General features: G+C 57.5%; 4 protein-coding genes across 4 annotated transcripts; 2 read left to right on the top strand and 2 right to left on the bottom strand.

Annotated features, from left to right (window-relative positions):
- Positions 1-27: 27 nt before the first annotated feature.
- On the top strand, positions 28-1,020 carry B0H64DRAFT_169331 (uncharacterized protein). Its single transcript, XM_062798740.1, has one exon. The coding sequence runs from the start codon at positions 115-117 to the stop codon at positions 979-981; it is 867 nt and encodes a 288-aa protein (XP_062659911.1). The 5' UTR covers positions 28-114; the 3' UTR covers positions 982-1,020.
- B0H64DRAFT_461492 (CHAT domain-containing protein) lies at positions 1,021-4,303 on the bottom strand (the record flags this gene model as incomplete). Its single annotated transcript, XM_062807505.1, has 1 exon — positions 1,021-4,303. One exon carries the CDS (start codon positions 4,301-4,303, stop codon positions 1,061-1,063), a length of 3,243 nt encoding a protein of 1,080 aa, XP_062659910.1. The 3' UTR covers positions 1,021-1,060.
- Positions 4,304-4,984: 681 nt separating this feature from the next.
- On the top strand, positions 4,985-7,341 carry B0H64DRAFT_432951 (caspase domain-containing protein). Its single transcript, XM_062806022.1, has one exon. The coding sequence runs from the start codon at positions 5,178-5,180 to the stop codon at positions 7,287-7,289; it is 2,112 nt and encodes a 703-aa protein (XP_062659909.1). The 5' UTR covers positions 4,985-5,177; the 3' UTR covers positions 7,290-7,341.
- A 119-nt stretch (positions 7,342-7,460) lies between these two features.
- Positions 7,461-9,194, bottom strand: B0H64DRAFT_398131 (kinase-like domain-containing protein). The gene is made up of 5 exons (XM_062803930.1): positions 8,891-9,194; positions 8,488-8,822; positions 8,126-8,427; positions 7,911-8,076; positions 7,461-7,818 (listed from the first exon to the last, which is right to left on the bottom strand). Exons 1-5 carry the CDS (start codon positions 9,136-9,138, stop codon positions 7,628-7,630), a joined length of 1,242 nt encoding a protein of 413 aa, XP_062659908.1. The 5' UTR covers positions 9,139-9,194; the 3' UTR covers positions 7,461-7,627.
- Between the last annotated feature and the right edge of the window lie 1,558 nt (positions 9,195-10,752).

Genomic DNA, 10,752 nt, shown 5'->3' with positions numbered 1-10,752 from the left:
CCAGACCCGAGCCGAACTTCCAGTTCGAACCCAGGCCCGCCCCCCCTTTTCTCCTCTCCGGTTGTTCCAAGTAACCATCGTTTAGAAGTCTGCACAACTAGGTAGTCACCTACCATGACGAAAGCCGACGAGAGCATGGCCACCCGGTACCGGGAAGCGATGCGGCGGCACCGGTTCGGCTACGCGTTGTACGAGCCGGCGCCGTTCTCGCGGCTGCGGCCTGGTATGCTCGGTTTCCTTGACGAGTACCAACGCTGGCACCCCATACTCGATCTCACCGACGCCGCGGCTGTGAAAGCGGCCGGGTTTGAGCCTCTTGGGCCACTCCAGCGTGCAGAGCCTGACGTACGCAAGTTCGGCCCGCTGACGGCCAGCGGCGTGGCCGAAACCAGCATTGATCTCGAGGCGGGGGTTGGTGCCGCCGCGTTGGGCCTGCCGCTCGACGTGGGCGGCGTGCTTCAGTACTCGACGGCTGGCGACTTTGGCGCAGTCCTCATGTGCGATGCCGACGTCGTGACCGAGGGGTTTGACTTCCGCGACCCTTTTGCCGTTTGGATTCGGCACCACGCGGCCCAGCTGTTCAAACGATACCCCGAAGTCTGCGAGCACGGTGTCTGCGCCGCCACCTGGACCTACGCGTCAACAGACATACATATCAACGCGTGGCAAAGTGCCGATAACCGCGTCGTCATCGGTTGTGACCTGGCCGTTGCCGGCGTTGCAAAGGCCGGCCCCAAAGTTTCCTGGCACCGCGGGTCCGCTGGTAGTGGCTGGTCTGCCTGGACCGACCAGAAGCGTGTCATCTTCTTTACTGGCGTCAAGATTCGCAAGGGCTTCTGTGGCTCGCGCGAGGAGCCGGAGAAGCGTTGGCGCGGCGGCGAGGAGGTGTTTGAAGCCGATGATGACGAGACGGGAGAAAGTTATCCAGTCGGACTTGAGATGGTTGGGGATGATTGGTACGCCATAGATGAGCCAGAGTGATTTTCGGTAACATCATTCTTCTGCTATTTTATAGAAGTCTGCAGTGCAGGACGAGCAAAGACGGTACGCCCAGGTCTGGTCAAACTCCAAAATGAACATATGGAACCCATAACAGGTTGTGCCGCTTTGGACCAGCAACCCTAGCGCCTCTATCCAGCCCATTGCTGTTATCCAGCGTCACTCCCTTCTCACCTTTCCTCTCAGCCTTGATATCCCGAAGTTCCCGCATGGCTAGGTGCAGCGCGCGACACACGGCGACGTCGGTGGCACCCTCGTCGCGGAGCACTTCGTAAAAGCGCCTTGCCACGTCGACGCAGAAGACGTCTGACACACTCCAAAGCGTGCCAACCACGTGCCGGAAGCCGGCCAGCTGACATGCACTAACCAGGTGGATGGCTTCGTCGGTGAGCGCAAGTTTCTCGTTGGCCGCTGTCGAGCAGGCAGAGAGGTAAGCCAAGAACGGCGCGCTGGCTGGTGCGACCTCCTCCACCAGGCGTTCTTCGCGCAGGTCACCCACTGTCAGCGGGCGTGTCTCCCAGTCATTCAGCAGCAGACAGCTTTTGGAGGGGTCCCCGGGATCCGTAATGCCGTGGCCCGCGAAGTGGAAGACGCGACAGCCACGAAGCTGCCCTAGGACGTCGTCCTTGGTAAGACTCGGTGGCCGTTCTGGAGTTAGCTGCATGGACGGGCACAGCTCGGTGAGCATGTTTACCTCGCGGTCAGTAAAGTTGAGATGATCTTGGCCAGGGGTGTTCGGCATCGAGATCAGCACCGTGCGACCAGGGGTTGAGGTCGATGGCGGTAGTGGTTGTGAAGTTCGCCCCGCGATCAATGCCTTGATAGATGAACTGTAGGATGACATGACCCAGTCCAGCGCCGTTTCCTGGTTGTGAGAGCCATGGTCACCAGCAGCATGGAGCGGCAGTCCGCTCAGGGGCCCGACAGCCACCCACCACACGCGTGGCCACTCCACGGCGGCGTGATTGGTGCCTTCCGGGACGACGTTACCGTGTAAACCAAGCCCGTCGAGAGCCGGACGTACTAGTGCATGCCAGAGCCACTTTAACGTCTCCGACAACGACCCCGAGCCCATCTGGACCCTGTGGTTCTCCTGTATAATCCTCTCCTGGCAAAGATGGGGTAGCGGCACGGCCCGAATCTGGTGACTCTCGACGACAAACACATCACAGCGGAATGCCGACACGTTGGCGACGAAAATAGGATCCGGGTCAGCTGCCGCCTTTAACTGCTCGACCGTTGGCGGGAGCAGGAAGCGCTCGAATTCAGGCTGGCTGCGGATCTCCGTGAGGAGGGCTTCCATCTCACTACCAACCGCGCGTCGCCAACGTTCCTTGCTGGGATCAAATGACTCAGCCATCGGCCCTTCTTGAAAGAGAGGTTGGCCCCCAGTCTTTCGATCATACCGCTGGAGTTTAGGGCGGCCAGCCAGTCTGGAGCTTAGCCGTAAGAACTGGTCTGCGAGATCTGGATGCGCCTGTCTCAGAGCCGAGGTATCCGTACGCATGTCTAGCAGAAACCCTGATATGATACCGCGCCCGAGTTCTAGATACCCGAGGGCGTGACCCGGATCCTTGCCGGCATTGAGCGCGGCGGCAGCGGCGGCGGCCCCTACACCCGAGAAGTGGCGAATTAGTTGTTGTTTGTTCTCGGTTTGCAGAAGCCCCGGAGTCAGCACGTGGAGCAAATGGACCGCCCGCTCCAAGGAGTTTGTAGCCTCAGCCCAACGACCAAGGAGGCCTAACAGTTCAGCAGCCCTAACAGCAGCGTTGATCCGGACCGTTGGCGGGCCTATCTCGCTGTCTAAAGTTCGCTGATACGCTTGAATCGCGCCGCCCACATCTTCGACGGCGCCGCCGTATTCGTATCGCAGTAGAAGCGTCTCACCGAGGCCATGGTACAAGAAGGCCTGCTCGGGGTCTGGTCCTAGAAGATCCAGGGCTTCCTCAAGCACTTCTGCCGCCCGGTCGAGGCAGGTGGCATCGTCGTGATCTCCCGCTTCGTATTTGTAACGGAGGATATTCCCGAGCGTATTGGCCAAAGAGCCAAGCAGAACGACGTCACCTCGCTTCCGTGCCAAGTCGATTGCCTCAGAGGTAATCTTGGTTGCCTGCGCAAGATCCGTTCTATCGGGCTCCGGCTGTGTTATCCTATATCGCATACCAAAGAAGGCTCCAAGGTTACCCAGCCATTTGGCCCGCTCCCCATGATTGAGTGGTGCATCTTGTAAGCCTTCCTGGGCGTATTCGATGGCCCGTACGATATCAGCAACCTGCCCGGTATATTGACCGCGTTCGGCGAGGCGATCGGCAAGGTTCTGGAGCTTTCTCGGTCGGTCCGGATCTGAGCTGAGCGCCCGTTTGACAGCGACCTCGGACCACTGGATAGCGTCGTTGAGATCGGCGATATCACCCTGCTGCTCGAAACGGGTCCCCAGGAGAATGCCAAGGTAGTCTAGACCAATAACAAAGTTGGGGTCCTCTGCCCCGAGCGATGGCAAGGAGTTATCGAGCAGAGCGATAGCGCGGTCCAGATCTTCCACTGCCCCCTTAGCCTCAAACCGCATGCCCAACGCCCTCGCTAACGTATTCAGCCCAAGCTGCCGCTCATGGACAACCGACTCGTCCGTTTGATCGCACCTCTTGGGCATGGCGTCGACCGCTTCCTGGGCCACTGCCACCGCCCGTTCAATGAAGTTCATACCGTGCGTTGCAGTGAACAACATGGTGAGCAATTTGACGACTTGCACCCGACAGTCTAATGCCATGTCCTGGGCCACGCCCAGGTGGGTAGCAGACTCGTCGGCTGCCTGCAAAGCAAGCTCGATGTCCTTGACGTTACTGCTATACATACCCCTTTTTTCCAACACCCTACTGAGTCGGTATAGAACAACGCAGCGGTGCCTTACATCCTCCCCATGGACCACTGAAACAGCATCAGCTGCCAAGTCAACCGCACGGTCGAGATCCTTCCAGTCTGGGTTTCCCGCAGGCGCCATGAGGTCGAACCGACGCGCAAGACTGGCCGAGAGGTTGCATAAAAATACGAATCGGAGTCGATGATTCGACGGCACAAGTGACAGGATGAGTTCGCCCGCTTCGATGAGTCGGTTGAGTGGTTCCCATTGTACGGTAGGATCCGCGGGCGAATGGGGTGACAGCCTGTCAAGTTCGTCGTCCAAGACCTCCCCCGCCGCCGTCATGACGGTACTCAGCTCAATGTTTGCAGACGTCTGTTGCCGCTGTTGTTTGAGATGCTCTACAGCCTTCCGAACATCTTCAACAATCCGGCTCAGGGTATCCATGCCTGGTTGGTACCTGTGGTTTCGCGTCAATTTCTCTCTTGACAGATAATAAAATACGTGGCACCGGGAGTGGACTTTGAGAGCGCAAAGCGGGAGAATATTAATTATCTGAGTACTCTGATTATCGGCACAGGTGAATTTTCCTATCTCGGGGACATGTGCATACACGAGACTCGATGGGATGGCGCGTCAGGCGTCGTGCAATGACCCGAGGGCGTGAATACTTAAGCACAATAGAGACTGGCTACCGCGGTTAACTCTCTTTATTCGAAGCGGGACGCTGTCACTCGCCGACAGCAAAGCATTAGCCGACCTGCCCCATAAGCGAGGTACCTACGTGTAGGTACCTGGATACCGTCCGCCGTTGCCGCCCAATGCGTCTTTGCGGCAGTCAAGACATCCGCGTCCTGCTCTAGGCTGTCACCTATGCATACAACGATCAGCAAGGACAGGTCCGGTTTGTAGTGGACTTTGCACTCAAGTTACTTCTGTGCCAGAGATCTGCGATGTTGCTTCTGCCCTGGGGAGTGTCGTTAGGGCTGCCGGTCGAAGAAAAAAACTCATTTGAGACAGAGGTTGGGCATCAATACCGCCACGAGCTGGGCCCAATGGAGGGAGTTGATGGATAGGCGTGCCAGCCTGTGTTTTAGTGACCCCGCTTCGGAAGGTGCTCGAGGTCGAGGTATCACGGGGGCCCATGAGAGTGTCAACCCTATAGCCTCATGTTGTTTTAAACCCCAGCCAGGACTCCTGATTTCTTGGATTCCTCGCCATTATCGCTCCGCTACAGCCCGCAAGGAGAGTTCAAACTTACTCCCTCAGAACCCCAAGTCGAAATCATTGGAACTCGGCGATTCACGCCGTCGACTACGTGATGCCGGAACGAGCCCCGAGAGGATCCGCGCTGTTGATTGGTGTCGATCACTACTATGGCGGGACCACGAACCTCTACGGCTGCGTTGGCGATGTCGAGGCCACAGACACGCTTTTGCGAAGCATGCCCGGCGTCATTACGAGCATCGTCAAACTCACATCCCCGAACCCCCCAACCGCTGCCGACCCCGCGACGCTCCCGACGCTGGAAAATGTCGTTGCCGCCTTCAACAAACTTGCCGAGGAGGCTCAGGCCGGCGACTTTGTCTACATTCACTACTCTGGCCACGGCACGCGCGCCAACACCAAGTTTCCGGGCCTGAAACAGAACCGCATCGACGAAGGACTCGTTCTCATCGGCCCCGACGAAGGTACCGAGCGCCGCAGAGCAAACCTCCTCCGCGACGTGGAGATGGCATGCCTGCTCAAGTCCATCGCCGACAAGGACGCCGTGGTAACCCTCGTGCTGGACTGCTGCCACTCGGCCGGGACCGTCCGCGGGCGCAAACGCGTCCGCGGCGTGGACATCCCCGCCGCCTCCCTTGTCGAGCGGGAGCCCATCGCCCCCGAGGCTGCCCTGCATGCCGCCTGGGTGCCGCCGCCGACCGGGACCGGACGCGGCGCCACCACCATGCGCCACTGGCTGACCTCGTCCAAGGGGATCGACTTCCTCGCCGCTTGCCGCGCCAACCAGCTGGCACAGGAGACTACCTACGATGGAAAGGACCGCGGCTTGATGAGTGCCTGGTTCGGAAACGTCATGGCGGCCAATTCGGAGCGTTTGGGCCAGCTGGGCTTCCGCGAGGTGTATAACCTCGTCGCGAAGAAGGTGGCGGAGCACCGCGATCAAGACTCCCCTCAGGATCCGGTCCTCGGCGGCCGCCAAAACCGGTCCTTCTTTAGCACGGGTCAGGTCGAACCGCACGTTCCGGCAGTCACCAACGTCGAGCGCGTGTCCGACGGCGGGGTCAGGGTCCGCATCACGCTCAACGTCGGCACAGCCCACGGCGTGCACGAACAAGACAGGTTCGCTCTGTATCCCGCCGACCGAGAGTTCACGGACCTTGTCTCCTACCACGGGGAACTGGCCATGTGCAAGGTGGAGGAGGTGAACGACCTCACCTCGACGGGCGTGCTGACGGTGCCCGACGGTGGGGATCGAGACGCGCCCGAGATCCAGGCCGGTTGCAAGGCCGTGAGTGTCCGCGATATTCTGTACCGTCGCGTCATGGCGCCGAGGGGGGTGCGTGTCGTGCTGGCAGCGGAGTCCGGAGCGTCTGTGGCAGATGCCCAGAGGATTGAGGCGAAGATCAGACGAGAGGGCAGGCTCGTCAAAATCGCAGACACTCGCGAGCCGTTTTTTGACGTCGAAGTCAAGTCAGACCACCGGTTCGCCATCAGATTCCAACCAGACACGACGATGAATAGGGCCGTCGTAGAAATCGACTCGGCGGACAAATTAGTGCCGTATCTGGCGCATCTAACCGTGTATTATAACCTCTTGCAGCTATCCAACTCGGCGTCTGGCCTTGGCTCGGCAGCCGGTAGCGGAATATCGGTTCAAGTTCTGGGATGGCTCCCCGCAGGAGAGGAGCCTCTGGAGCCGCGCACGTTCATGGAGGATGAGGGTCCTGTGGGTGAGACGGGCGTCAAGCCGTTCGCGTCAGGAAGACCAAATGAGGTCGGAGACAACGAAAGCGTTATGATCCGGGTGACGAACCGGGGATATCGGCCCGTATACGTCGAGGTTCTCGATCTGGAACCGTCCTGGAAGGTCTCCAGGATCTACCCGATTGAGGATGAGGAAGCACCGATCCAGCTTGCCCCGAACGAGAGCACCGACCTTTTCGTCATCATGACGGAGCCGGCCACGATCACCAACTCTTTCCAGCCCAACCCCTGCGATGCCATCGTCGTCCTCGGTTCCCCCGCCGATCGGAGCAACTTTCCCGGGGAGATCCTGCCACAGCTTGACAGGGCAGACGTGGGCGAACCTGAGCCCATCCATGGCGATGAGAGTGGTCGGCGCGGCCGGGGCGTTGCCAGGCCCAACTGGTCTGTACAACGGGTTAATGTGCGCGTGGGCCGGTCGGCGGCGGAAACGTCGGACTAGTTGGTGGGTGAGAAAGTATGCCGTAACTCGATAACTACCTAGATAATTATTGGCATCATAAGCGTTAACTGCCGACTTGCTGCGCCAACAAGTCCAAGCGGAACACGTTCGCCTTCTCGAATCATCATGCTGCCACTGGCCACGTTGAAGAGCGAAGGGAAGTCCCCGGGCGTCGTGAACACACATCCAGCATTAACGAGTTGCCGACGTCAAGAGGTGGGCCATGAGGCTCTGAGCGGACTGATCTTAGTCCCTTTTCTCCATATAATACATAGTATTACATGGGTAAGCCAACCGTAGGCACGAATAGCCCTCACGCCGCTCACACGAGTTCGGACTCAACCGAAGAGATGCTTCACTACCCACGGATCCTTGATGAGCTCTCTTGGCGCCATGCGGTCTTCCGGGGCCCATTGGAGCAGCTTTTTCATGAGCTGTAGAAACAGCTGCTTATCCGCGCCCTCCAAAGTCATCTCTAATTTCTCTAGTGACACAGGGGGCAAGGGCTCGATCCCTGCTTTCCATTCACCTTTAATCATGCCGTGAGGTTAGTAAGGACCAGTCATACCATGAACCTCGACCGTGTTTCTTTGCGTCGGCGCACGAAGGGTGGTCACTCACATGACTTTGAGAAGAACTTGGCCTTCAGGTTTCCCCGGTTGATAAGCTCAGGGGTGGGTGGCCCCAGGAGAGCAATCATCTCAGCAAGGTGAGCCCTTCCGCGATAGACGCCATGTTCGGGATCAGTGCCATGGAACAGATGACCGCCCTCAAAAAGATCCCAGACCTTGCCTAACGTTAGTAACGTCCATATGCAAAGAGAGAATCGGTATTACCAAGCACCCGATGTTCCAAACATCAATCTTGTAACTCCATGGAATCTCAAGGATAACTTCCGGGCACCGATACTGGTCAGGTTGGACATCATCGTCGTGGAGCTTGTCTCCAAAAACAGCAGCCCCGAAATCGCACAAGACTGGCGGTCCAAGGGACTTGGGCATTGGTATCTGCCGAGTCACGTAGATAACCCTTCCGTTCACTTCCTTGCGAGGGCTAGGGCTGTCCAGCTCGGCCTGTTCGAATTCTGCCAGAGGCGAATCGTCATTGAAGCCAAACATGATGTTGTCCGGCTTGATGTCTGGAGGGTTCCGTGTAAGTCGTCACGCTGGGTTTGGGGAAGATGGGTACATAGACTTGCCCGTGTGGATGATGCCACATTCACTGTGAAGGTAGTCTAGGCCCTGGAATAGACGGTAGAGAACTACGGCTAGGACTGGATTGGGCAGTCTCCCCACCGGATTCGAATCGAGGAATGTCTGAAGATTTACCCAAAGAGGAGGGTGCACGAGGCACTGGTGCTCGCCATCAGGGCCCTCTAGCTGAAAGGCGTCGAGCAATGAGCGTACGGCGTCTCGCCCAGGGTGGGATCGGGGTCCATTGTTAATACGCTGATAGACATTCCGTTCATGGTTGAGTCGGGAACCCATGGCGGCCGCACGGACAAAGGCCTTGACAGCAACATGTCGATGTTGACTACAACATGGATTGTCAGCAGCAGTGAGAGGTCCAATCAGGCATATGGGGCCAGCGGGATGACAAACTTGAGATCCCTCGCTAACCAAACTGTAGACGTTACACCGTAACCCAGTTTAGCAACAACCTGGTAGCGTGAAGCTAGGACTTCGCCGAGACGAACCGGGTAAAACCGTTGTGGGAGGTAATCTGGGAGTGTCTCTTCCTCGATCTTCAGGCTCTCGGGGATCGTTTCATAACGAAGGTTGGCAAATGACCTGGGAGGTAACGGAGCCCGACGGTATAAACCTGTAGCCCAGCGAAGAAGTGATGCCATGTCAGTGCCTTGTTGGGTCGGCGAGAGTGAGCATGGCTTGAACCCGCCGGGAACAGTGAAGGATGGAAAATATGTACAGCCAATTTTAACAAGCAGCCAATTACATTTTTAATTTCTCTCCGTGCGTGCAAGGGCACCAATGAATCACCAGCAACACGGAGAATTCACACGGGAGCTGGGCCGAGTAAACGCTCTATTCAATCTCCGCTTGCGAGTCGCCCCCCTGAAATCATTGCCCGTTTTATTAAGCTTACTTGGTAAACAAATTATCTCCCCCATTGCATCACCGGCATTAATATGCACCATACCATCTTTGATCACCCCAATGTCAGCAACCACCTCCTCATCACTCCGATCATGAAAAGGCCGCCGCATGGTCTCAATCTACCTAGGTAGTACAACAACGACCCCAACGCAAACAGCTCCGACTGCACCGTCGGAGTTGTGACCGACAGCCTGGGATGCGTAGAATGAACCCCCGGCACGACGGTGGCCAGAGAGCCGTCGAGAGAAGACCGAAGACGCGGCGAAATCGGCCAGCTTCACATTCTCGTCGCGGTCGAGTAGCACGTTGTAGGTGGCGATGTCGACTTGCTTGACGCCGCGCGAGTGGATGTGGGCGAGGCCCTCGGCTGTCTGCAAGGCCCATTTTGTTGTCTGCTGGGCTGTTGGGCATTGCTACATGTTTCGTAGTTCCAGCAGCCGGTCGCGGAGGGGTTGTTGGAGCCGTTCGAGGAGAATGGCGTCACTGTCTCGCGGCGAGCCGAGGAATTCTGTGATGCGAGGGTGTTTTCCCAGGCGTGTGTAGATGGCGCGCTCCACGCGGAGGTGTTCCTGGGAACGCTCGTCCTTGGTGAAGGGGCGTTTGAGGACGACTTGGTCGGAAAGAAAGAAGACGGCTCCCGATAGTCCCCCGGTCTAGGAGATCCCGGTGGAGTTGGTGGTGATTTGAGGTGTGGCTAACATTGTTGATTAGGTAGGTACCTAAGTACCAATGAATGTTAAAGAGGGATTAGAATTGAGATTGAAGAGAGAGATTCGTGGGCCGCGTTGAAGCATCGGAATGAAGTAGTGCGGACAGCGAAGAAAAAGCCAGCTGAACCTCAAAACGTCATATTCGCTAACAGTCAAAAAGCCAGATGGTCAGATGTCAGAAGCCAGCCTCATGATGGTGCATGAACCAGCATGGTCTATTTCAAATGCCAAAGTTGTATCCCAACACGCATTGACATCAGCAGCCAGCACTAATTATCTGAGAGAACCAGCTCAACCACCCTCATCCCCGCACAACCCACCCCCAACCCATCCCCAGCACTTCCAGATGATACATTCATCTTCATAACCGCCAGGTCACGTCGCCTTTCTAGGCCCAATGGGCCATACCGTCGCTCCCAATATAGTATTTCCTGCCACTGGGATCGATCATGTACTGGACAGCTTGGAGAGGTTGCCTCGCGACGGGGTTCTTGGACGACGGCGTCTTGGAGGAGGGATTCCTAGGCGCGGGCTGTGCAGCTGGTTGGGCTGGGGCATGGGTTCGGCTGCGCTTCCACCTCGGCAACGGACCATAGATCTGAGCGTTGCGCTTCCTGTTCTTGCCATCGAGGATGAAGT

The sequence above is a fragment of the Chaetomium fimeti genome (genome assembly GCF_033439085.1).
Source record: "Chaetomium fimeti strain CBS 168.71 chromosome Unknown B0H64scaffold_4, whole genome shotgun sequence".
NCBI classification, from domain to species: Eukaryota; Fungi; Ascomycota; class Sordariomycetes; order Sordariales; family Chaetomiaceae; genus Chaetomium; species Chaetomium fimeti.
The sequence above is the reverse complement of the archived record's forward strand: the minus strand, read 5'-3'. Positions and strand labels throughout refer to the sequence as shown.